Source organism: Dermacentor albipictus, chromosome 6 (genome assembly GCF_038994185.2).
Source record: "Dermacentor albipictus isolate Rhodes 1998 colony chromosome 6, USDA_Dalb.pri_finalv2, whole genome shotgun sequence".
Lineage (NCBI taxonomy): Eukaryota > Metazoa > Arthropoda > Arachnida > Ixodida > Ixodidae > Dermacentor > Dermacentor albipictus.
Window position 1 is genome coordinate 63,381,899 of NC_091826.1, and position 27,131 is coordinate 63,409,029.

At 48.7% G+C, this 27,131-nt stretch overlaps 1 protein-coding gene across 1 annotated transcript in view; it reads left to right on the top strand.

The window, feature by feature from the left end:
- LOC135912301 (prolyl 4-hydroxylase subunit alpha-2-like) overlaps window positions 1-27,131 on the top strand; it is a 52,194-nt gene that overhangs the window by 9,884 nt on the left and 15,179 nt on the right. Inside the window, exons 5-9 of the mRNA XM_065444693.2 lie at window positions 13,496-13,523; window positions 16,504-16,592; window positions 18,587-18,757; window positions 24,246-24,422; window positions 24,903-24,977. Of these exons, the coding sequence (XP_065300765.2) occupies window positions 13,496-13,523; window positions 16,504-16,592; window positions 18,587-18,757; window positions 24,246-24,422; window positions 24,903-24,977 (540 nt within the window). The remainder of the gene's footprint in view (window positions 1-13,495; window positions 13,524-16,503; window positions 16,593-18,586; window positions 18,758-24,245; window positions 24,423-24,902; window positions 24,978-27,131) is intronic.

Genomic DNA, 27,131 nt, shown 5'->3' on the forward strand with positions numbered 1-27,131 from the left:
GGGGCCTCATATCGCGCCATCGGTCGCCTCCCGGCGGTGGCCACCATTGACCTTCAAGTGACCTTCAAGTAGGTCACGTGACATGACGTCACGTGATAACGTAACACCAGCTGCAGATGGGACCTCATATCGCGCCGTCGGTCACCTCCCGGCGGTGGCCACCATTGACCCTGAAGTGAGATCACCTGATGTGACGTCACGTGATGACGTAACACCAGCTGCAGATGGGACCTCATATCGCGCCGTCGGTCACCTCCCGGCGGTGGCCACCATTGACCCTGAAGTGAGATCACCTGATGTGACGTCACGTGATGACGTCACACCGGCTGCAGATGGGGCCTCATATCGCGCCGTCGGACGTCGCCCGGCGGAGGCCTCCACGCTTCGGTTCGCGCCGTCGCGCGCGACGCGGCGGCGGCGCCACCATCGCTGCATCACATAATATGTGACGTCACGCGAGGGATGAAGCGGCGCGCGCCCGCCGTCGCGTCAGTCTCTGTGCCCGCAACCGCACCAGCGTCTTTGCGCCGGGCGTGTATGCGGTCAGCATGCCTCCAAACGCTAAGGACGTTAATAATAGGAATGCAAAACGAAGGCTGCAGCGTGCTACGGAAACCGATGAAGAACGCGAAGAACGCCTAGCCAGCTTCGCATCCACTGGACTTAACCTTGATAAGCCTCCAACTTTTTTGACTCACGCTATCACCGGGATCGGCCCACGAAAGAGACTAGAAACGTGCCCGATACAGAAAAGGAAGGGTAGCTCGCCAAGGATAGCATTGTCTTGAAAACAAGCCGGCGGCGGCAGCGGATCTCGGTGCGGTGAGTCAACGTGATGTGTTGCCAAGGCTACGGCGCAGCTGTGGTCAAATGAAGGTCAAATTGCTGGCGACGGCGAAACTCGTCTCGCCGCAATTAGTAGAGCTTTCGCTTTAAAAATTTGGAGGTCGCTTAAGCTTCGGCTTTAAGAGTGGAGCGCCCCCCGATAGCATTCAAAGATACCTGACTGCTTCTCACGCCTCCCGGCAACTGCAGTTTAGGTAACCGTAATATTTACCGGGAAACGCTGGCGGCGAACGCTACGCACAAAGGCGAGCTTTTGGGTAGAAACCCGGCTTTTTTCATGGGACCATCTCCTGTTACAGTTTCGCACGTTTAATATTTCAGTCTCAGAAGGTATGACACAAAGAGTATGTGCTGTCGGCTTTATTTTACATGACATTTGTTTTTGCTTTGTCATTCTCAAGATTGCGAGGAATAACTTTGAAAAGAATGAAAGACAAAGTATGAGCAACCTTGGTGATGAAAGAGTGGTTGGGTATGCGTGGTTCGAAATAAATTTTGCCGAAGCGATGGTCGACGTTGGACGCGGGATGCCGCCGCCGTGTTTATTGCGACGCGCGACCCTCAATGCTATCGCGTCAAAGCGCCACCTTTCGTTAGGCTGCTGACGTGGATAAAGCGTTCATTATCTTGTCGCCAAGGAAATTAATGCCAGAAAGACACTCCTAATATCGTTCCACATAATTTTCATTAATTCAGCAGAATACTTTTTTTGCAAATAGGTTCCACTAAGTCGGTGCAACCTGCGTTGAACGAGTTTAAGATTTTCCACTTATTGAAGATTACGTGGAGTGATGTTAAAAGTGATATACAGTAACAATGTAAACAACTTCAAGCAAAACCCGATCTTCAAGGACATTCATTGCACATAGATTCGACTTAGTATGCAGAACATTTTTTGGAAATGTGTTCCACTTGGGGGAACACATTTCCGCGAGGTACGGTGGTGGTACGGTGGCGGTACGAGAAGATTAAATGTATAAGATAGTGTGGAATATGTAAACATTTTGGTAATATTTAGAGGCATTTTGAGCCTCGGACACCATTTCTGACCGAGTTGTGTACGTTTCTGTTAACCTTGGAGTATTGATGTAATAACCACGCAGCAAAGAAGTTACATAACTTTTAATTTATGTTATTCGGACAAGTTCAGCTACCGTGCAAACTGATTCTTATCGCGCGTTATCAAGTGCTACGAAATTTATGCCTGGGTTCATTTCTTTGCATTGGCTTTTTCTCTCCTGCGACCTTACTGCGCGTGAGCATTCGTTTAGGACCTGGAATCGTCTACAACATTTATTTAACGCCTTGGGAATCTTGCATGAAAGAAAAGGGTTATTACTTCAGACGATGTGTGACACACGTGTTTGATAACATGGTTGCTTGGCACGTTTTTCTCGTATCTGTAGCCGCTTGTCTAGATAATGCGAGTTAGCTAACGGTTAGTAGCACGTGTTTAAGCTCTCGTTACCTTGTTAAACTGCTTTGGCAAACTTCTTTTACAACTCTGTCACAAGCGCAGCCTGTCCGCCAGCATTAGTTGGCTTCGTTTAAATCCCTCTTGACCACACTACCCTTTCATGACCTCCGCAACACTGAAACAGATCTTAAATTCTGTGGTTTCGCGTGCCAAAACCACGATTTCGATGATGAGGCTCACCGTAGTGTGGGGATCTTTAACACGGCCCCAATACGCGTGTTGGAACGCGCTGCGAGGCTGAGCTAAGCGAGTATAAGCAACCACGCGTCCCAAACAACAACTGAACTTTTATTCACTCCGAAGTTCACCAAGAAAAGTCACGTGGTTCCTCGCACGTGCGCTCTTGGCATTGCGCACGGACGCACCGTTTCGCGCCGCTACAATATCCCCCCCGCCCCCATTTAGTGAATGGGTCAACAATGAGCTGCGGTTCGTAAGTTCATTCGCAACGGAGGTCTTGTGCGCCGTCCACTCAGTGTGAACCTTTCGATGACTGGTTGGGCCGGTTCAGTCTGGTCTGCTGGTAGTCCTTGTGGCTCTGGAACTCGAGATGATGCGCGCACTTCACTGTTGCTGTCTACGTGCGCTGGTTTTACGCGGTCAAGCGAAACCACGCCGTAACAGCCACCTCGGTCGATCGTGATGTGCTTTTCTCCTCGTTTCACCACCTTGAACGGCCCGTCATACGGGGGCTGGAGTGGCGCCGTGCCTTACAAACACGTGGGAGCAGGAGGAGAGATCACTGTGGACATGCACAAGCCGTGGTGCCGGCAGACGTGGAGGGACATCGCGTAGCTTGCTCATAATGTCCCGTAGTCGCAGGGCGTAATCGTTGTTGGCCTGGGCGTTTGAGTTTTTACTGTCAGCGACAAACTCGCCCGGGAGGCGAAGTGTTGTGCCGGGTACGAGTTCAGCCGAGCAGCAGCCAATGTCTGCTTTCAGAGCCGTACAAATTCTCAATAAAACCAGGGGTAGCGCCTCTACCCAACTGTGATTTGAAGTTGCCGTCAGGCTAGTCTTCAGCTGGCGATGGAACTTTTCCACCATACCGTTGCTGATTGGATAGTAGGCACTTGTTCTGATGCGCATGATTCCTAGAAGCCGCGTGATGTTCCCGAATAGGAAGAGGACTCAAGCTTCAAGAATGAAGACTTCGGCCTCGACCCGCTAAAACCTTTAAAGAGTCAATAAAGTTTTCCATTCCATTCCATTCCCGTATAGGGCGGAATCGAATTGCGTTCCGCGATCCGCGATCCGCTGTCACTGTTGATAGAACTCCGAATCGCGCTACCCAATGGTAGATCAAAGCGCGGAGCACAGTATCGGCAGTCATATCTGGGATAGGGATGGCCTCCGGCCACCGCGTGAAGCGGTCGACGCAAGTTAGTAAGTAGTTTGGCCCTTAGCAATAAGGCAATTGTCCCAAAAGGTCCAAATGCACATGGGAAAATCGAGTGTCCGGCTCGGGGAAGGATCCTAAGGGGGTCACAGTGTGGCGCTGCACTTTGGAGCGCTGACACGATAGGCACTCCCGTGTCCAATGTCGGACGTCCCGGTTTATTCCGGGCCACACGAACCTAACTGCACAGCCGTTGAGTGGCTCGAATCCCCGGATGCGAGAGGCCGTGCAGCAATCCATAAATGTTGAGGCGAAGGCCGGGGGGAAGGGGGGGCACAAACGGCCTGGCCCTACCTGTGGACATGTCACAGCATGCAGATCCTGTCGGCCCATCCACCCATTGCAGCTTCAAGGTGCTGGTTGTGGACTTCAGTAGGTGTTTCAACTGCCTGTCGCTGCGTTTAGCTGTCGTTAGTGCGGTGAAGTTTATGCCGCTCGGTATAGGCTGATGGTGTTCACTGGGCTGCGCGAAAGAGCATCTGCCACTGCATTGTCCTTCCCGCTGATATGGCGCATATCCGTCGTGAATTCTGCGATTTACGACATTTGGCGGAGCTCTCGTGCCATGTGTGCACCCGTATCTGAGTTGATCGCGCGCAATGCGTAGGTCAGCCGATTGTGATCCGTGAGTACAAAGAATTCTCGCCCTTCTACATAGTGGCGAAAATGTCGTATAGCAGCGTATATGGCCAGGAGCTCCCTACCAAAGGTGCTGTACCGTCGTTCGGACGGACTCAATTTCTCCGGTTTTCTCCGGATTCTCCGGACGGACGGAGTAATGTCGGGCTGAGAGGAGGACGCAAACACGGCTTGCCTTGTACCACTGCACGACATACAGGATCCTGAAGCCGTTTGTTCCGAACATCAACCAACCGACCGAAGTATTGCAGAAAGTCAGCGCCCAATATGGCGAGCTTGATATCAGCGGCTATGGACGTTCTGTTGAAACCGAAGTTCAGCGTGAGCGAACGACGTCCGTATCACCGTGTTATTGACGGCTCGTAGTGGCGATGTGCAAGGGTTCTTCCTTTCGGCTTGTGACGCGGATATCACGCTCACCTCGGCGCCTGTGTCGACTAAGAAACGGGCCACGTTGTTGCGGTCGGTAATAAAAGATACCGAGGGACGACTTGAAGGCAACGTAGAAGCACTGGTCGCCCTCAGCATAGAGTTTCCTACAAAAAAACTACAGGGAACTCTGGCACTAGTGTCTACGGGACCTGCAATGGAAGCGGTTGCACCATCATGGGAAGTACATGGATTTACCTAAACTTCGTCCTTTTGGCTTCAAACGGCTTTGTGACTTTACAATCTCGTCATTTGCAACAGTGTATTGCGTAATGAATAAATAAACATCATTAAGATCGCCCGACGGCAAAAAAACAGTTACGCGCAGCATTCCTGAACTGCCGATGATAGCAGCATATATTCTCCCGCTGAGTAAGTGATAGCGACGTGTTTGGCTCGTTCAAATTTTGTGCTTTCCTGCTTGTGCGCAAAGCTGATAACGTCTCGGTTATTCGAGAAATATCTTCACGCATTTTCTGAAGTTTGTCCTAAGCCTGTGGTGCTCGCACGGCAGCCAGTGATGTGATCGCCATGAGCCGATTGGCAAGCTCGGCGACCGCAGGTAGGTCTTTCTGCTCTGACGCAGCGACAACCAAGCGGACACTTGACGGCAGCTTTTGCAAAAAGAATTCTCGGAATACTGCTCCGTCTACAGTCTTTGTTGTTTCGGCGCACAATAGTTGCATGTGCCGCCACAGTTTACTGGGAGTGCGGCCGCCGAGGTCCGTGTCACGAAGCAAGTGCTGTAGTCGATGCGACTCGGGGGGCGTGACACGGCGGATGAGGGTTTATTTTACCGTTGCATATGCTTTTTTAGCAGGTGGGTCGTGTAAAATATCCCGTATTTCACTGAAAATGGGCGGCGGGAGACTGCTTGCGACGTAGTGGTACTTGGTAAGGTCTGCTGTGATGCGTCGTGCTGCGAATGGCGCTTCTACTTGAATAAACCAGAGTGCGGGGTCCGCGGTCCAAAAAGGGGGCAGCTTACCGTCGACTGAAGAGACTGTCGGCGTAACGTCCGTCGTGGACGCCGAAGCCATAGTCGTGGAGTCCGTCGACGACGTCGAAGTCATATCGACGTTGATGCTCAACCCCGGTGGCTGCTTATCACGTACGGGTCACCAATGTTGGAACACGCTGCTAGGCTGAGCTAAGCGAGTGTAGGCAACCACGCGTCCCAAACAACCGCTAAACTTTTATTCCCTCCGAAGCTCACGAAGAAAAGTCACGTGGTTCCTCGCGCATGCGCTCTTGGCATTGCGCACGGAAGCGCCGTTTCACGGCGCTACTACACCCGGGACACGGGCGTTCTTGCATTTCGCTCCCACCGAAATTCGGCCGCCGCGGCCGGGATTCGATCCGAAGACCTCGTGCTTAGCAGCGCAACACCAACGCCGCTTTACAAGTTTACAGGTTATTTGTAAGCTTACAGTTATTATAGGTTATAGGTTATTTTATAAGTTTTACAGCGTAAGCTGTTATGGGGCTCATTCTAATGGTCGTTTGGGTTGGCGATGATGTCCGCTGCCTCCGCCGTCGGTGTCCATATAGCAGCTATCGTCGGGAATGAGAAAAAAAAATGAGCCAGTTCCCGCCGCGATCAAACCCGGGCCCGATGCATGGGAGTCAGCTAGTCTACCACTGAGTCACGCCACTCCTTTTTTCTTTATTTCCAGCTTGGCTACAAGCCTCAAAGGAGTTTGCGATCACACATCACACTCGTTGTATATGTGCTAAAGTATCCAACGTCGACACCACACATTCATCACAGTCAATCGTCTTGTACACGTCACGTACTTTCAAAACCATCTCCACAAAATATTCGTACACAGATCGGCCTTTAACATCGCAGTGTCTATATGCTAACGGACTACGCCTGACTGCGTGCAGCCCGAGTAAAAATATGACGTCCATCTGTTGAAAATCGCGTTCAGGCGGCGAATGCCATGTGGATTGAGGGGTAGGTCTACCTTTAAAGTTCTCTGTATTATATCCCAAAAGAATATAGCATTGCTAGAATCAATGAAAACGTGTTCGATCGTTTCAGCTTTGTTGCAAAAAAAGCATCTGCTTTACCATAGCATATAAATCCGTCTTTCTTCTAACGTTTTTAACAGGTAAGGTTCCCGTGTAAAGCGTGAAAAAATATCTGTTAACGTTCGCCGACATCCACCGTTCGCCGCCGCTTGCTAGCATGCAGCGGAAAAATGCCCTCGAAACGCGTCCTAGCGCGCGACGAGACAAACGATGTGATGTACGCGCTGTGTAGCGTTGATACGTGCACATTTTGCATTGCGATGCGATGCGATGCGATGCGATAACTTTATTTGGAATCCGGCGATTGAGAGGCCCGGGCCTGGGGCCGCCTAGATGGCCACTGGGAGCTGCTGCTCCTGTGTGGCTTCCTTGGCTCGCTGGACGGCCCAAAGTTGGTCTTGGAGTTCTGAGCTGAGCAGCACGGCCGACCACCGCGCCCGTAGATTTTCCGGGGAGACTGCCATTTTATTTTGATATATTTCACATCCCCACAACATGTGTTGAAGGGTGGCTCTAACAGACTTGCATAGCTTGCACATATCGCTCTCGTATATATCGGGGTAGAAAGTTTTTAGTTGCACGGGACTCGTATAAGTTTCTGTTTGTAGTCGCCTCCAAGTAACGGACTCAGCTCTGTTCAGTTTAGTGTGAGGCGGTGGTAATACTCGCCTCCGATTTTGATAGAATTTGGTAATGTCACTACATCTTGTTAATATGTCTTTTTCTCTCCAGATTTGCTCCTCCGCGTTCTCCTGACCGATGGAAGTCACTCTTTGCTCAGCTCGGCGAGTAAGACCTCGAGCTTCGCGGTGAGCTACCTCGTTGAGGTTGACTGAGGGAATGTCTGGAGTCGTATGCGCTGGGAACCAAATCAATTGCCTGCCGTTCTTCTCTGCATTGGAGAACTTTCCTTCATTGACTCTGATGATATGCCATGCCTCAGGAGAGATCCTACCTTTTGCATAATTTCTAATGGCCGCTTGAGAATCGCTAATGATGTACTGAGCATTCGTGGAGACCAATGCTAGTGCAATGGCTACCTCCTCTGCGGTCTCGGAATGTTTGGTATTAACTGATACGCTTGTAAGGGGTTTTTGGGTGTGATCTACGATTACTGCTACATAGCTTTTTCTGTCTGGGTATTCAGCCGCGTCTACGAAGGTTGCTCTGTCGTCTGACCCAAAGCTTCGGATAATTTTCTCTGCTCTACTCTTGCGTCTGCCGTCGTTGTAACCTGGATGCATGTTCTTGGGTATATTTGGTACTAGGAGTTTGTCACGAATTTCTCTCGTTATCGTCATCTTTTCCCCGTATAGATTGTGATAATTCATTCCTAGTTTGCTTAGTATATGCCGTCCCGTTTTGGTTTTGGTTAGTCGCTCTGCTTGAGATGTTTGTTGTGCTTCTATGAGTTCGTCCAGTGTGTTGTGGAGTCCTAACTTTAGCAGGAGATCCGTGCTCGTACTGATGGGAATCCCTAGCGCTAGTTTGTATGCTTTTTTTATCATGTTGTTAATTTTACGCTTTTCAGCTGCAAACCAATTGTGGAAGGCTGCTATGTATGTGATCTGACTGATTACGAATGATTGTATCAGCCGTATGATACTTTCTTCCTTCATACCTTGGTGCTTGTTAGTAATTCGTTTGAATAATCTCATGGTGTTTGTTACCTTTGTGTCTAACTTCATTACGGTTTCCCTATTTGTACCTTTGTTCTCGATTACCAGACCCAGCACTTTGAGCTGGTTGACTATTGGGATATTCCGCCCGTTCTTGGTGTGTAGCTTGATTTCCTCATGAGCCTTGTTTCTGTCGTATCCTCTGGGAGGCCTGCCTCTAAGTGTGGGGCGGTACAATAGAAGTTCAGATTTCTCTGCAGAGAATGTGAGGCCTGTTCCTATGAGGTGTTCCTCTACTGTGTTAATTGCAGTCTGTAGTCGTTGTTCTATTGATCCGTCGCTGCCATCACAGGTCCAGATAGTAATATCGTCCGCGTAGATTGTGTGATTCAGGGACTCTATGTGATTTAATTTTTCGGGGAGTCCCATCAAGACGAGATTAAACAGCATCGGCGAGATGACAGCGCCTTGCGGCGTGCCGGCCCCCCCTATGTCGATCTCGGGCGACTTGAGCCCTCCGACGGAGATGACTGCTTTCCTATCTGATAGAAAGCTCTTGATGTAGTTATACGTCCGTTGCCCTAGTCCTATTCGTTCGATGTTTTCCAATATGGTTGCGTGGTTGGCATTATCGAAAGCTTTTTTAAGATCAAGGCCCAACATGGCCCTTGTCGAGCGCATGTTATAATCGATTATCTGATGCTTAAGTTGGAGCATCGCATCTTGTGTCGAAAGATTTTTGCGAAATCCTATCATTGTATCTGGGTATATGTTATTATCCTCTAAGAAGTTGTCTACTCTGTTTAAAATTACATGTTCCATTAATTTTCCGACGCAGGATGTTAGGGAGATTGGTCTGAGGTTGTCAATCTCAAGCTTGTTACCAGGTTTTGGAATAAGCGTTATCGTCGCTTTCTTCCATTGAGCTGGCACTTCTCCCTTTACCCAACACTCGTTTATGTATTCTGTTAATTTGGCTATCGATTCATCATCCAGGTTCCTGAGAGTCTTGTTGGTTATACCGTCCGGGCCTGGGGCAGATTTGGTATTTAACTTTTGTAGGGCCGCGCGGATTTCTGCCTCCGTGAGTTCCTCGTCTAATTTTGCGTTTGTATTCCCGTTGTAGCTAGGATAGATGCAAGGGGGTGCCTGTTTTAAGTATTTCTGCTGTAATTCATTGAGAAATTCCTCTTCTGTACCCTCATATGCGTGTATTAACTTGTTAATGGCTTGCATGTGATTTTTCTTGTTATTGTCATGGTCAAGCAGGAATCTGAGCATGTGCCAGGTTTTGCCGGTGCTTAATTGTCCGTCCATGGAATTACATATCTCGTCCCATTGTTGTTTGGTCAATTGCTTAGCATGTTCTTCTATTTTTTTTTTGGTGAGGAGTGCTATGCGCTTTCTTAACTTTCTGTTATGCTTCTGACCGCTAAGTCTATTCTGAAGCGACTGCTTAGCTTCCCACATGTGGAGAAGTCTGCTGTCGCATTTATCCAAGTTAGATTCAGGTGGTGCTATTTTTGTGGCAGCTTTGACGTCATCACTGAGCTCCTTAGTCCATTGTTCCATGTCTGCGATTGATCGTTGTTGTGTCTTCTCTCGCGTTCTACGAAACAGTTCCCAGTCTACTAATTTGATCTGTCGTTCCTTGGGTCTATTCGGCCCTTCTCTGACGTGTAACTCCAATATGCGGTGGTCACTACCCAAATCTTCCAGTGTGTTGTGCCACGTCGCCTTTTCAATATTCTTGGTAAAGGTTAGGTCTGGGGTTGTGTCCCTGTTTAGCGCCGTGCCTACTCTGGTTGGAGTGGCGGGGTCTGTGACGAGCGTGAGGCCTAATTCTTGCGAGTCGTTCCATAAGTCCCTTCCTTTTGCTCTGGTATATAAGTATCCCCACGTGGTGTGTGGGGCATTAAAGTCTCCTCCTATAACTACCGGATTTTCTCCAGCAAGTCTGAGTGTTTTCTGGAACAGGTTCTTGAATTTGTGTTTATGTAGCATGGGGTTACTATAAATGTTGAGAATAAATAAGCTACGTCCTGTCTTTTTTTGTGGGATGAGTTCCAATAGAATATTGTCAATGTGCGTTATGCCTGTGTTATGGCTTGTTGTTATGTTATGTTTCTTTTTACCAGCGTAGTTAATGCCCTGGTGTCCCCTTCGGCATAGCCAAAAGATCTGTATCCTGCTAGCTTTGCAATCCCGTGTGTTTCCTGCAGAATTATGACGTCCGGTGTATCCTTGTCTTTCAAATACTGCTGCAAAACTGACTTTTTGTTTTCGTAACTTCTACAATTCCACTGCCATATCCTGAACCCTTCTTTAGCGCGCTTCATTTCGGGTGCGACCATGGGAGGGAGACGGGAGGTTGGAGAGAAGCTGATCTGATATAATTATGTGGTTGTGAAGTGGGTAAGGATTGTGGTGCTTCTGACGCAACGGAGGGGAGTCCATTACCTGGTGACTGGGTTGCCTCTAGGATATCTAATCTACTCATAATTGCTGTTATTGCCTTAGCCATTTGATTCATCATTTCGTCCCGTTTTTCATTGGACTTTTGTATTTCTGCTAGGCTCTTTGGATATCGGCTAATGCTTTATCTACCACTGCGTTATCTTCTTTATCACTTATGGCTTGGGCCTTGCGTTTGAGTGGAGGGGGCTCATCCCCTTCGTCCATCTTATTGTCCGGGATTTCAAATGGCTCTTTCGTGCTCGCGCGTGGAGTGGGAGTTACCTGATTTATTTGGTTTTTTCCTTCCTTGAGAATTTTGATTTCATCGCTCATACGTGCTAGCAGAATCCTCAGCTGCGCGTTCTCGTGTTTTAGTTGCTTGATCTCGTTATTAATGGCAGTCTCCCCACCAGCCCCCGGGCGCACGCCATCGACCACGTCTGCCCAGCTCACCGTGTTAGTCTGGTTTGCTGAAGAGGATGGCTTAGTTCTGGACCTGGATCTGGATCGTGTCCCCGGTGTCCTGGAGCCGGACCGGGATAAGGACCTGGTGGTGGATGGAGACCTTGTTCTCGACCTGGAGGGTCGTTCCCTGGCGTTTAGAAGGCCAGGCGTTCCGCGAGTCTCTGCTCTGTCTTCTCTTGAGATAGCGTCCTCATGTTCTTCTTGTCGTTCTCGTTGCAGTCTGTGCCATTGTCTCTGTTTAACGATGAAGGGCTTTTTGAATTTGGCTTTGCACGTCTTGTCTGCGGTCGGATGGTCCTCGCCGCATAACTGACATTTAGGTTGGCAATTGTGGTCTTTTTCTGGGTTTGGTGTTCCACATCCCGCACAAATCTTGTTGTCAGGGTTGGGACATACATCTCCTCTGTGTCCAAGTCTGTTACATTGGTGACAGATATCCACTTGTTTCCTGTACAGGGAGCAAGGGAGTAGCGCTGCCCTGTATCGGACGTACGTGGGCACTTTGTGTCCTTCAAAGAGCACAATCACTGTGGTAGTGTTACTGAGTCTCTTTGCTGCTATCGCCGTTGGGTTTTTACTCGTAACCACCGCTGCTGTGATGTCTCTTGGGCCCTCGTCGAGTGGGATTCCTCTGATGACTCCTTTGGCCGTCATGTCAGGCGCTGTCTCGTAAGCATTGCTCTCGTAAAACTTGTCTTGAATCTTGATGCGTGCTACTTCCTGATATTTGTTTGCACGCTCTTGATCCGAGGTACTGACGATGAGGATATTTTGATAGTTGTTGGGGCAGACAATGTCCTCCTCCCTTTCGTCTCGAGGAATACCTGCCGCATCTTGTACCGCAGCTGTGAGGGGAACTATACCGTGCTCGGATAATTTGAGTCCTCCACGCGGTCTGATCACAATCTTGTAATCCCCTCTTGGCAAATGTGGCATTCTGCTTGCCTTGCGTATTTGCTCTAGCCTGCCTTTCCATGGGTTGTTGTTGCGCTTGCCGAGCCGCGTCGGCGACAAGGTGCTCTCGCGGTGTTGGGAGGTTCGCCGGTCTGATCTTCTGTGTCTGACCTCCTTCCATCCCTTGCTTGTATCCATTTCTTCCTGGGATATGCTGCGCCCCTCTACGGTGACTTCCATCATTGAGAAAATGATCGGCAATTGTTGAGGAAGCCGGCCCCGGCGCGTGGCCTCGCGGCTCTCCCGCCACGAGGTCCGGCCAAAATACTGTCGTAGAGGCTTGAAAATGGGAATCCCACCTGGTTTTCGGTATCCACTTGTTCCTGGGAACGAGCTGAGTCCGTTGGCGTGCAATAGCGGGTGGCTTTTTGGCGATTTGCGCTAGAAGAACATTCGTGGAATACGGAGCCGACGTGGTGTGCATCCGCTCCCTCCGGCTTCTTCTTCTTCTCCACATTTTGCATTGATGTTCCATATTATCGCAACAGGTAGAACGCCATGCAGCAACTGCACAGGTAGCGGTACAATGCAGTTAAACAAGGTTTGAGAAAGAAAAAGAAGTTCAAGGAGATGTACACAATAATACTAGAAATATGTGTGCGTGTGCGTACGTGTGTGTGCGTGTGTGTACATGATTGTAATGATGTAATGATGTGTAATGTAATGTGTAATGATGTGTGATCATTACACATTAATGTGTAATGATCACACTTGTGTAATGATGTGTGACATCATTAGCATCGCATCGCGCCACTTGCCCTGCTATGCGAGATACGCGCCGCGTGGCGTCTATGCGTCCGCCCTTTGCATTGCAGCTACATATATATACCAGCACGATCGATGTCGACGAAAATTTATTTAGGTCACTCACCACGGAAGATTTTCATTTCAGTTCGAAGTGCAACAAGAGGTATTGCTTCCATTAAAGCGGTGTGTATGCATCACAATTACTACTTTTCTTGCGTTTTCCGTACGAGAATACGAAATGTATGCTGCATTCCCGTACCAGATGCGTTGAGAATCTTATCAAAAATTTGCGCATTTTTGGTATGAAATGATTTCAAGGCCACACTGAAACGTGTCAGTGGATGTGTCTCGTTCGTTCACGCATAAGTTCGCAGCGTAATTATTTAAACCCTGCCATGAGTCTGATGTACGTTTACTCTTGTCTAGCTGGAAGAAGAACAGTCGTCCGGCGCCGGTAAGTAGCACACCTACGTCATCGTTTTATTGTTTGAAATAGAGAAATTGCAACTCTTCTCACTGATGGAGATTTGTAGTTGTCTTTGCTTTCTAGTTTAGTCGTCTAAAGGGCGTTCAATCAGGAACTGAATGCGATTAAACTTGCGAACGCAGTCGTATAGTTATTGAACTCTGCACCCATAGAAACCTTATCCTCTTTATAACATTCTTCATTATATATATATATATATATATATATATATATATATATATATATATATATATATATATATATATATATATATATATATATATATATATATATATATATATTGCTCTAGAAGAGAGAGAGGGAGAGAGTAGCTGACCTATCTTTCTACCTGCATATGATATTAACAAAACAGAGCAAAAAAGAAAGAAACAAACAGAGCAGATTCCGTTTCATACCACACAAGTCTGTCCTTTAAAGAGCGCAGACTTTGTGAATAAGGGAACTGGGCGTACTCATTCAGGGAAGCGGAAGAGATTTGCATTTTTAATATTAACGCTGCTTGCTGACGCCAGCTAACGCCAACGGTAACTCCTCACATTTTAATGTTTTTTTGCTGGCGTTCTTCCGAAGATGTTCTTATCGCCTTCATACCTCCTCCCCCACCCCCACCCCCGTTTTGTCCCCTACTTGCGTTACAGAGAGGCAGAAGATATCTGTGCCCACGGTAGTTGCTATCTTCAAAAAGGAGCTTGCACGTGACGTGGAGTGATATGCACACATTTGCATATGCACAGTTTTTACAGAACAGCTGCCATAGAAGTGTTCTTTTTCCTAATAACAATCGGTAGGGACCCTTTAAGGAATTTTTTGGGTCCCAAAAGTGTGTACTTTGCAATTGTATACGTTCATTATGTTAAATAAACTTTCAAACTTTCAAAGGTCGCGAACGACTGAACCCTACGTTCTTAACTCTGTTAACGACCTTTGTGTATGCCTTAAGTTAGGCCTCCATTGCGGTTTTTACACAAAATGAATGAAAAAGACTATAAGGTTCTGCTAAGTAAAAAACAAATTGACTGCCGCAACACTAGTTGAGCGCCACGCAATGCGAAGCATCGTTGTTCGGTAGCATAGAAGGGCACTCACGAAACCCTGGTAATTTCCTGAATCGAAACATAAAGCGCAGTTTTCGTTGTTAGTGATGACGATTAGGTATAGTCTTACAATTTTGCATTGTTAGAGCATGTGCAATTAAACATACGCACAGTGTTCAGATATTCAGGCGCGATACCCCACTCGCGTGGCGGCCGGCACTTTTCCAGCCATCAATGAACACTGGACAATCGTTGTGCGGCCGAATACACTGCCACTGCGTCGCAGAGGCTCTCCTCTTTGTCGTATATCGTCACGTGTCAGCTCGGTGTCCACAGAGCTCATTCATGGCTCAAAAATCGCCGGCAGCGATACCCTCCGAGTGCCGTGTTTGATCCACTGAACGGTGTACATCACGTGACCTACTCAATATCTCTCGGTTCACTTATTGCGATTTGAACCATGTCTTCACTGGTGGATTCATCGGCTAGGGTGATACAAGTTCATTGTGCATCACTGCTGACGTCAGTGCGCACTTCTGGAAGAACTCAAGTGTGCAACGGCTATAGAATCCAAGTGCAGCTGTTGCGACCCATAAGTGATTGCACATTGCTTCGTCGGCGCCTATTTACGGGGCCGTACAGCTGCGCGCTGCAAATGCAGTTTCAAGTCTTTGTTTGAGACGCTGTGTTACATACTGCGCTCCTTCTGGGATAGGGCCGCGAAAAGAGTCACCTCAACGGCAGGAAAAACCGGTCTACGTTTACCGAGAATGGTCCGACATTTAAAGTACAGAAACAGCATATCAGGGAAAAAGCAACACCTACCCAATGACTTAGACATTTCCCACGCTGATTTAGCGCAGTGATTCTGATGCGATGCGCTCATTTCACTGCACAGCGCAGGGCAAAACGTTCTTTCACTTGACATGCCTCACTCATCGATGTGCGGCAATGAAAGATAGCAGCCCCGGTAATAGAACGCGGTACGTCGACGACTAACCTCCCAGATTTCTGTGCCACAATTCTGTTGTCATGTGCAGCACCTAATTGGAGGTCGTTTGCATACGAAACTGTACTTATCAAGCAGCACGTCGTCACCGCCTAGAAAGACCGGCGGCGAAAACGAGAGAATAATGAACTGTGAAATTAACGGTGCATGTTATTCTTAATTTGGTCTAGCCTAAAAATAAAAAGAAAACAGGCAAAAGGATTATCACAAGTTCGGTGTCGCGCTACTTCAAAGAGGACGTTCGTATCACATCCACCTTATTCAAAGCGTGATTCTTTCACATCCACTGATAGGCCCATTCACGGAAGTGAATGGGGCGCGTCAAGCGTAGAAATACTCGTTATTCATGTACTAAGATATAATTTTAAAGACGCTCATGTAACTATTCTACGTTGAGCAAAGCGCAGGGAGAAACAGTGATAGAAATTATCACATAGAAATGTTACATTAATAACACTCGGTGGTATACACTAGCCTAAAAAAAGAACATGGGGTTCAGAACACATTAAACAGGGACGTCGGCAACATCATAAAGCAATACACAAGCAGTCTAACCTTCAAAAAGTTTAGTTGAGTTGTTTAAAACCATCGAAATTGTACAACAAAATGGTCCTCACTAACATATGTCATCTGCATGTAATACGAAAATATGAAAAATAATTGTGCTTCCCAATAAGTTGACTGTATAATAGAGTGCGATGCGAGGTAATAAACAGTGATTCACTGAGAGACTACGCGAAGTAAAAAAAAAAGTAGGGACCGCGGTAAATCGCGAAAAAGAAAGGCGAACATATGTGTTAGAGGGTCTCAATAAATTGTCTGGTTGTGCTTTGAACGTATGCCATTCGTGTTGCTTCTGCTGTGGCGCGCATTCATTTGCACAATTAACAACCTTACGATGCAGACATGCCGCAGGTGCCCAGCGTTGACACGCCCTTCGTCGATGGATACCTGGAGGCGTACAACGACCTCTGCCGCGGAGACAAACTCCGGGTCAGTAACTCAGAAACTTTCTTGTTGCATGCGTATTTATTTTTTCATGATTTCTTTGGTATTCGCGTTTGCAGCCTCTTTTCTTCAGTGGGAACAGCAATGTGTCATTACCCCACTGAACTCACTCCCGCCGGAGCTTGTGCAAAGGTAGTTAATGTTTCGCACAAGCTGCTCCGGTTGTTTGTAACGTTTTTAGCGGCAACTGCAATGGCGTAGTGTTCAAGGCAAATTCTATTCTCTCAAAGCACCAACGTCGTCAACAGTCTCTTACAACTCCGGAAATGCACAGTTTAAATGCAGTAAAATATGCGAATAGAAAGTCTGTGCTTCGACATGCATGCCATTTGTTTCAAGGCCTCGTGGTTGTTATGGTATAACTAACGTTGAGGGACAGACCATATCCGCTCCGCAGTATGTGAAAAGTAGACCTCCTCGGTGCACCGAGACTGCGAGGACCTTGTGCTGGCCTCGGTTAACACCATGCAGATGAGCCTACACCGCAAATGTATACGCACACAAACACCGTTGCACATGCCCTCTTGGGAGCACCTCTCGAGCAGCTCTGAGCGTTCCTGCTCGACCACTAAAAGTCTGTGTTGCTAACAGCGGAAACAAGATTTTTACTTTCTACCTCTCTCCATTCACTACATTCTTCCTTCGTTAGCTTCGCTAAGTAAAGTTCCTAGCCGTAAAGAAGACCAAGCAATTAATGCGGCTAACTTTTCCTGATTATCAGCAGCGGCTGAACAAAGGAAGCCTTAGCCGCGTAGCCAACGTTGCAATAAATGGCTGTTCAAACGAATAAAAGTGTCGTTGTGCAACCGCTTGTTGTAAGCCGAAGTTTTCATTTCTAGGCCGCAGTTCGCAAATTCAAGTAGAGCCCAATAATACGTACTGCAAGCCAGTATTACAAATCTGAGCTTTTTGTCTGGTTTCGACCTTTACTAATGTTTCTAGCGAATACGCCATGAAGATTAGTGAATAAGTTTACCAGGAAGGCTCGTACTTGAACGCGAGACCATGACAGGGAACAAAACCACACAAGATGTTCTTCCTAATTTACTGCAGCCAATCATGGTAAAGCCTACTATAATTATTGAGAACAAAGCGATTGCGTTAGAGACCGTTCAAGGTAGAAGGAGAGAGAGAAACAATACTTATCATTCTCAAAGGGACTAAGGCCTCTGTCGGGTCCTCCTGGTACAGGCTCGTGCCTCTTGGTCCAGCACATTGTTGACGTGCTGCAACAGGGAGGGCCATCATAGTCCGTGAATCGGGGTTAAAAAAAAAGCAAAGCGCGACAGACGACGAGCACAGGGCCACGCACGTCGAGTGTAGTTCTGTGTTTTATGTAGCTTATGGATATTACAGGATTAGAAGGGGTACGGCTAACATTGCCCTTACAAAGGTCGTTTGAGAAATTTCACTGCCTTGCTGATTACATTTCGTAGCCTTCACTAGACCTTCTGTTGAGATGCAAACGATTACCGCGTAAAACTTTTAGAGAGAGAGAGAGAGTAATATAGGAAGGCAGGGATGTTAACCAGTCAATAGTCTGGTTGGCTACCCTACGCTGGGGGAAGGGAGAAGGAGAAGCGAGAGAAGGTAGAGAAAAGTTGTAGATACCTGTACGGACAGCACTTGTTAAAGACGCTCGCACAAACGAGAAGTTCTGAGAAAGCATAACAGTGCCTTCACTGCCTTCTGAGCCGATGATCGGTCGGGACGGTGCCCTAGTAACGTCTGTTCACTCAGAGGACGATCACCTAATTTCCTCAATGTGTTGGACTAAGATTGTCTTTGTGCTTGAAACTTTTAGAAAGGTGTGCAGTCGTATGCTATCTAGCTACGATAAACAAAATTCTACAACATACGTGGCATTTAGCTAGAGCCTATGCATAGCTAACAGCTTGCTTTCCATGAATGCGTGCAACAAACCAGTAAACCGTATGCTCATTAGGTATTGTATATACGTCACCCGACCCTGTGCCCAGAATGCTACCGAAGAGAAGGACCTGCGCTGTTACTTGAGCGTACCACACCCGTACTTCCGAATCGGCCCGGTCAAAATGGAGGTAATGAGCGTGGACCCTTATATCGTCCAGCTCTACGACGTCATCTGGCCCGAGGAGATACGGGCAATCCGCAGCATGGGAGACCCCAAGGTGAGCCAGTTTCTGATATTTCGAGGAGCTAGCATCAAGCCCGCCTGTGACGAACTGTTTCGTTTCCTCAGTAAAGACCACCGGAGGCAATTTTTTTTTTCTTTTTGTCACTAGGAGTCTACACGATGCCATGGCATCTAAAGCCCGTCAATAAAAAACTAAAGTAGCGCCGTCCTTAGAAGATTGCCGCCGTCCTTCTCCCTGGCGCTTTCCCTCGACGCTCGGCCCTCCCATTGGCCAAACGCCGTCACACGCTTTTTTCTTGCTTTTTTTTGCTTCCACCGCCATCGCGGCACCAAGCATTGTGAGTGGCGTGCGCAGGCACAACGTTTCGCGACTGCTTTGTGCTTTTGTAGCGTAGTCACGTGATCGCGATGTCGCGTTGATGTTGCCTCGCTTGGCGCAGCGCACGATTTTGCGCTCTGTGCATGCGGACACCTGACTAGCGGTTTAACTCAGTGCTACACGAATACAGAGAGAGACACAAGCGGACCAAAAAAATGGCCAGGCTTAGCGTGGTTAAGCCAAGAATGCGTTGCATATTGCGCGAGTTGGGGCCCAGCTTTTCCTCCGGCTGTCGTGACGTCACGTCACGTGGTTGCGCTAAAGGTCAATGGTGGCTGCCCGGCCGCGCCCAAGGGCTGAACTGAGTGATTGCAATATGCAACGCATAAAAATAGAAGCAACTTAATAACAAACATCGCAAACTTAAAAAAGAATGGACCCACACATGAGACGCGCAGCAATGAACAATGGCTCATACCCTCAATGGTGGCTGCCCGGCCGCGCCCAAGGGCTGAACTGAGTGATTGCAATATGCAACGCATAAAAGCATGATCGCGCGCGGGAACACGGTAGAAAATGACACAGTTTCGGTGTCTGCGCGCGCGAGTGCATGACGTGGGAACAAGCAGACGAAGCGCAAGTACATCTCTCTTGCTGCGGTGCGAACAACAACACGCAGACATTCGGTTTGTGTTTTTTTAATATTTCGCTAAGCTTTAATTCCTCTATTCAAGCAACATAATACACAAGTAAGAGACGTTGCATTAAATAATTTTCGAAGTCACGTGTTACCACGAGTGACGTCACTGCGCAAACACATGTACGTAGGCGCACTAGCAAGTGTACGTCACCTTCCGGCTCGGAGCGCCGCGGGCGCGAGGAGGAGAGTAAACGGTTTAGGTTATAAATTTTAGATCTTTCTGCGGCGCGTAGCGACGTAACACTTCGCAGACACGATCGTTATCACGCATTGTATGCTCTGCGCTTGTCAGCTCAAAATCGCCACACCTGGTGGGGGGCCCTTTAAGTGCCGCATGTTCGCACTGCGTTTACTTGCAAACTTTCTTGCCCGACTTCAATCAGATCGTCTTCAAACACACGGGCTTTCTGTCGACTCAGTCATACATTCCATGGCGTTGACTTTGTTTGGCGTGAATGTGTGCGAAGAGCACCTTTTGTGTGCATCGCTGTACGTAACGAAGCGGTGACGGTACGTAGGCAAACAGGTGCGCTGACGACATTCCGATCATTATAAGCCGTTCAGATTCAAATTCAGATTCAGATTTATTGGATTCCAAAAAAAGGAAGTAATTACATGACGAATATACAGACGAGGGTCCCAAAGTGAAAGAACTGTAGTGGGACCCTCGGTTAATAATAAAAACATTGATGGTGATATCAATAGCCAGCAAATTAGAGTTACTATAAACAACATCTACAGATCAAATACATCATTACACATGTCATTTACAATCAAACACGAAAAAGCACGTTATAAAAGAAAGTCGGAAAAAAGCATGGATGAAATACAAGAAATGACATGTGAGAGAAAAGTCAAAGGCACACCGCCAGATCATAGTTAAGTTATCGCATGAAATGATGCTTAAGGTGATGGGGTGGATAAGGCGCTCAAGAGCGATAACGCTCTTGAGCTCCTTATCCATCCGCGTCGAACCGTTATGAACCGTGACCAAATGCACTCGGGCGGCGGCACCACAGCGCGGACCGCACCTTGAAAACGATCTCCGATGATCGACATAGAGCGCCGACGACTAACATAGCTTCGCGCTTTGCGTTCTGTTAGGGTTGGCGTCTGACACCACGTGGCGAGAGGAATTTCGCCCGACCTTCTACCGGATGCCTACAGCCCGCCGACAACGCCACGCTACCCAATAAGTAATGTCGGTCGAGCTTCGATTGGCAGGCGCCGCTACTTCTCGGCAGCAGTACCATACGCCACCCTGGAGTACGCAGCAGTTCTCGCCGCTTACTTAGCGTTGAAGAGAGACGCGCGGAGAACGCGGAGATCGTCTTGTAGTTCAGCACCGCGTAGGGGGAGCCAATGTCGATGCAGGAGGAGGAGAGAGGAGATGGCGCTACCTGTATTTTATTTAGGGGCATTATTGGCATTGACCGTGGGTTCACGGCATTATTCAAACCTGATCACTGCCGTGACAAACACAGCGTTTTGTCGGGAAAGCAGACTAGAAAACTTCTACCACTGCACTCGCTTCGTGGTCGCAGTCTTTGTCAAACGTCGCCAGTTGCCCATGCTTGCGTCGCCTATGTGTAAGCCTAACTTGCCAAACCTGGCCAGTCCATGTTTTATTTGGCGCAGTGTTCCCGAATCCGGAAGAAAGTCTACGTTCCGAAGTTGCTTTGCTGAGGCTATTACTACGTCACTACTAAACTTGAAAGAAGTTATTATGAAGCGTAGTAGGCGAGCCTGCTAATACATATCAGTGATGAGAACCGACATAAGTAACCCCAGTCGCGGCTTGCTTCGATAATGCTCGTAAATTAACATTGTTCGGGACGGCTTCCGGAATTCCTCCTGTAGCACATCATTTTATTAACCACCGAAACCAAAGGCACGTGTTCATATACTGTCATTCTCAAATCAGCAGAATCAAGCAGCACGCGTACTCGAGCATAACTCGGGCTAAATTCGTGAGTGGATATATAGGCAACAATTTCCTGGATTTCCTTTGTTCTCCAAATAAAAAAAAAATCAGCTCCATATCGCTGGTCTGTGCTAAATAGATGCGCCGTCCTGCTATCATAATCCATACAATTCTGACTGGCATGTGTCTAATATAGAAACAGTACAAAATAGCAGCAGGCACCGTGTCTTAACCAGAGCAGCACAGGCAATCTCGAGCTGGCGCCTCCCGGACGACTGGCGATGTGGCTGCAGCGCCGGGCATTCCTCTTCACTGCAATCGCCCCCCGTAAGAAACCATCCTGGCGACTCATGGTGAACATAGGATCATGGGGTCGTATTACTGTTTCAGGTGTTGTACGTGGACGGTTTCACGACCACGACAGTGTTGGTCCGTAGGTGGCGTGATAGGCTCGGCAATATAGTTCACAGGCGATGTCTGCGCGGATGTCTGCACGGTAGAGTCCTTGATATTTGGAGACAAGCTTGAATGAGACTCCAGTAGGAACGACAGTGGTGTCGTAATTTTTCCGAGTGAACGGCAAAGGTTTGCACTAATAACTGAAACTGCGGCACCAGTGTCAACGAGGGCTAGTACAGCGACGCGTCCACATATACTTCAATAGCATTAGTCGGAGAAGGGAGAGGCCTTGGTCTGTTCGCGGGTGACGCAGTTCTTGCCTCTGGAACTGCGACGACCAGTTTTCCCGTTCCGGCGTAGAAGGACGACGACGCCGCATCGGCGAAAGCGAGCGGCGTCGAGGCGATGGCGAACGGCGGTCAACAAGTGGTCCGAGGAGGAAGACATCTGGCCAGGGTTCAGAGACGCGGAGGATAACGGGTATGGAGGAACGTATGATTCGGTGTCGAAGCTACGGCGGTAGGAGGTTGCGCAGCGAAGGCAAAATCGTTGCAACGTGGCCGGTTGCACGGACACATTGGCCGGTTGTCAGGAGTGCGCCATTGTCCACTGCTGTGTGGGTAGCGCGGCTGAACGAAGTGAGGAGCTGGACGCAGTGGCACGACTGGTGGGAATGGCCACTCAGAACATTGCTTCGCACTTCGAATAAACGTATACACGGTGCCCCGCATATTTTACCTAGGATACCGGGAATAAATCTAAACGTCAACTATAACGCATAAAAATTTGGCACAGTGCGACTATTCAGTAACTGTTTTTAGAGCACATAGCAGCCTACACAGTGGAAATTTTCAGTACACGTCACCAAAAAGCGGCTTTCATTTTCTTTTTTATGCGAAGCATATTACGAGGGCTCAACCCAGCTCCTCAGGCGCGGCGGTGACCATGAAATCACGTGACACCGTGACGTCACGACAGAGGAGAAGTGGCTTTGGCTCAACTCTTGCAAGACGGGCTGGGTGGGAATCGAACCAGGGTCTCCGGAGTGTGGGACGGAGACGCTACCACTGAGCCACGAGTACAACGCTTCAAAGCGGTACAAAAGCGCCTCTAGTGAATGCGGTGTTGCCTTAGAAACGCGCTGTTTCTAAGGCGTGCGTCTCTTGCTCAGGCGCACATTTCGTTGCCGCGCCGAACGCTGCTTTGCTCGACGCTCACCGCGTCCAATGCGGGGCGCGTAGTCGCTGCCCTGTAGCCCATTGTCTTACACCCCTTGGCGGGTCGACGGGAACGCTGTCGCGTTCCACTCTTGAAGGCGAAGAAGTAATGCATGAGTTGTTTCTTCGTCTAGCCGAACCAAATATAGCCAAGCAACAGCAGTTCACCAGGCTAAACAGTGGTTCAACAACTAAAATAAAGGCTAGTATGCTTCGCATCCTGGGCTTAACCTTACCTAAGCCACAGCCATTTTTTTTTAAGAATATCAAATATCTGCTGTTTTTCCTCTTGTCGGGAAATACGTAATAGTGTAGCTCTTATTCAGAAACAGCCTGAAAAGAAATCGTCAAAGTGGGAAGTGATACGTGCTTTTAGAAAAAATTTATGTCAGTGTTTTCTTGTTATTGAAATGGCTCTGCAGGTTAGACCTAGGTCATTTTCACGAGCATATCTACGATAAAGGGCGATCGCTGGCCCTGCAATCGCCTCGACCTTCTCTCTCTTTTCTTCTTTCTTTCTAATTTACGTCCCCCTCCCCTTCCCCAAGCCGCTGAGTCGTGCTCCCTATAGGGCTGCAGAAAATAGCGCCTCTTCCTCTTCACGATCTTTCTCTCTCTCTCTCTCTCTCTCACCCTCGCACGCTTTTACTCGCACATACATATACGGCGCGCGGCAAAGATTTTATCGCCCTTGGACTTTACACGGAACCTCACGCCGACGGCAGATTCGCAATAAAATTAGCCTATATGAGTTGGCTATTCGAATGGTTTATACATAAAGGAATTCTTGTACTATAATCATATACTATTACGTTTCAAAGCAATCTCAGGGGCTCCGACCCGCGTTTTCGTTGCACTCACATTCGATACCGACCACGCCGTCTCACCCCGGGCCTTGACCACGGCGCGACGATTGTTGCGGTTTTTTCACAAGGCTGTGAAATCGCGTTTCTCCCTGCGTAGTTGGTCCGTGCCACAGTCGTCGACGTGTCTAAGGAAGTGCTGGACCCCGGCCGCATCAGTCAACTGGCGTGGTTAGATCCAGAGACCGACCCGGTGCTGGAGAGGGTCAACCAACGGGTGGCCATGCTCACCGGGCTGTCCACAGACTACGAACGTGTACACTCGGAGTTAATACAGGTGAGCATTCATTCAATAATAATAATAATAATAATAATAATAATAATAATAATAATAATAATAATAATAATAATAATAATAATAATAATAATAATAATAATAATAATTTGAAAATAAAGAACGCACTTTATCATATATGTGCCAATCCAAGCCACTTATACATCAAGGGCATCCAGGCTGCGTAAGGAAGTTCCAAAAAACCATTCGGAAGTCCTAAGGGTCTGGTTTGCCGCAGCTTATCTACCCAAGATATCAAGAACGCTTTACGTGGTAATTTTTCCGGGTATCTTATCCCGGTATTCGAGCTTCGTACTTCTATATGCACTCCGATATATCCGACGCGCCTTGCTCTGTGCTGCACCGGCCGTATGCGTCCTTTCGAAGTATCGCAAGCTACAAACAAGCTCTGCCTCGATCGCTTCGCGTTCTCGATCTCGCCTTTCTTTTGTTTTTTTCCTGCACGCTGCTCGCGACGAGCAGTACAACTCCTACGGGCCCGGAGGCCACTACCTGCCGCACCACGACTACCTGATGGGGGGACTCACGGAGGAAGAGGTAAGTCGAGGATCACCGAAGCAGGCGCCCGACATGCCTGCGCGAAACGACGGACATGGTGAAAATTCTGCGCCTCAGCACCGACAGGAAAAACGGAACTGCCGTGTTGCAGAATGAAAATTAAACAATGAAAGCATTTTAGCGTGTCGGTACCGTTCTACCGTAAGCTATACCGATTGCCACCAAATGTCAATTTCTATTGTTTTAGTCCACATGAGCGGAGGTTACCGCGCATACGCAGTTCAGACGAAGTGGTCTCAGCGACGGTATTGGTATGTAGCACGGCAGCGTTACGCAATACTCTAGCAATAGGGAAACAGTTAGTGTGTTTCTGACTGAGAACATGAAACAAACAATATCTTTATTTGTGTTATAGGGTCTAACGTGCCAAAATGACGATCTCGTCATGACGCCGGCCGTAGTGGGGCTTCTTAATTAATTTTGAGCACCTGCGGATCTTTAACGTGCACTTTAATCTGAGTACGCGAGCGTGTTCGCATTTCGATTCCATCTAAATGCGACCCTCTTGACAGGGATCGAGCGCGCGACCTCGAGCCCTTCAGCACAGCATAGCCACTGAGTGGCGGGTAACCAACAATAATCACATATATCATTGTAGACATTATATATTAATTAAGGAAGGTACACTTTGGCCATTTAAACCTAGAGGGCACATCCGAGGCCGCATACCAGGTGTCGTTTAAGGAAGTTCAGGTTTTTTTGCCGTACATTACACTTGAATGCGTTTCAAGGGTTTCATCGCTTACTGCGCAGTTGCTTTTATATCGTAACACCGAAATATCTGCGACAGACAGACAGACAGACAGACAGACAGACAGACAGACAGACAGACAGACAGACAGACAGACAGACAGACAGACAGACAGACAGACAGACAGACAGACGGACAGACGGACAGACAGACAGACAGACAGACAGACAGACAGACAGACAGACAGACAGACAGACAGACAGACAGACAGACAGACAGACAGACAGACAGACAGACAGACAAGAAACTTTAATTGGTCCGAAGGGACTACGTTGTCGTAGTCGCGGGCCGCACCCGCGCCGGGGGCGGAAGACCGTGATCTTCAGCCCTGGCGCAGGCCCCTTGGGCAGCCCGAAGTTGGACTTGAAGGTTAATTGTCGCTCTTGACGGCTTCATCCCAATCTTCTTGCCTGTTGAAAGGCGAGTGGCGCAACACAGAACATTGCCACAGCATGTGGTTCAAAGTGGATGGTTCCTCGCCGCAGTCTGGGCCGCGGGGATTCACACCCGGTGTGTAGTGGCTCAGCCTTGAGCGACACGGAAAGGAGCCCGTCTGCAGCATTCTCAGCACCGATGCCTGGGGTCTGCCTAGCTTCGGGTGAGGAGCCGGAAACTGTCTGCGTCCAAGCTGGTAGTGAGCAGTTAACTCGTGGAAAGTTAGCAGCGGGTCCGTGGTTCGGTCGATCCCCTGCGAGGCTGGGCCCCTCGGACCGGCGCGGTTGATGAGACCTCGCGCCTGGTCGTGGGCCAGCTCATTCGGGTTGATCGAGCCAGGGGAGACGTTCCGGCCCATGTGAGCCGGGAACCAAGTGATGACGTGACGGGCCGTGCCTGTCTTGCGGGTCCTCAGCACTGCTGCAGCCTCGGCCGGGACCGAGCCGGCGAGAAATGCCATCGCAGCCGACCTGGAGTCTGTGAAGATATGTGTGCGCCCGGGTTCGCACAGAGCCAGCGCCACTGGGACTTGCTCTGCGACGGACGCCGTCGAGCGTTGTATAGACGCCGCATTCAGGATCTTGCCCTGGGGGTCAACCACCGCGGCCACGTAGGAGTTTGATCCCGGATACCGCGCCGCGTCGACAAAGGACGCGAGCTCTGGGTTCTGCAGAGCAGTCTTGATGCGTGCTCGGGCTCTGGCTGCGCGCCGGGCCTCGTTGTGCTGTGGATGAACGTTCCTCGGGAAGGGGGAGACTCGGAAGGCGTCCCTTTCACCCTCGCAGAGCGGGACTGCGCACGACTCCTCGGCCATGGCTGCCAGACCCGCCATCTCGAGTATTCGACGGCCGGCCTCGGTGGTAGAGAGGCGAACGATCTGTGCCGTTTTCTGTGCTTCGACCACTTCGCTCAGGGTGTTGTGGACCCCGAGTTGCATCAACTTCTCC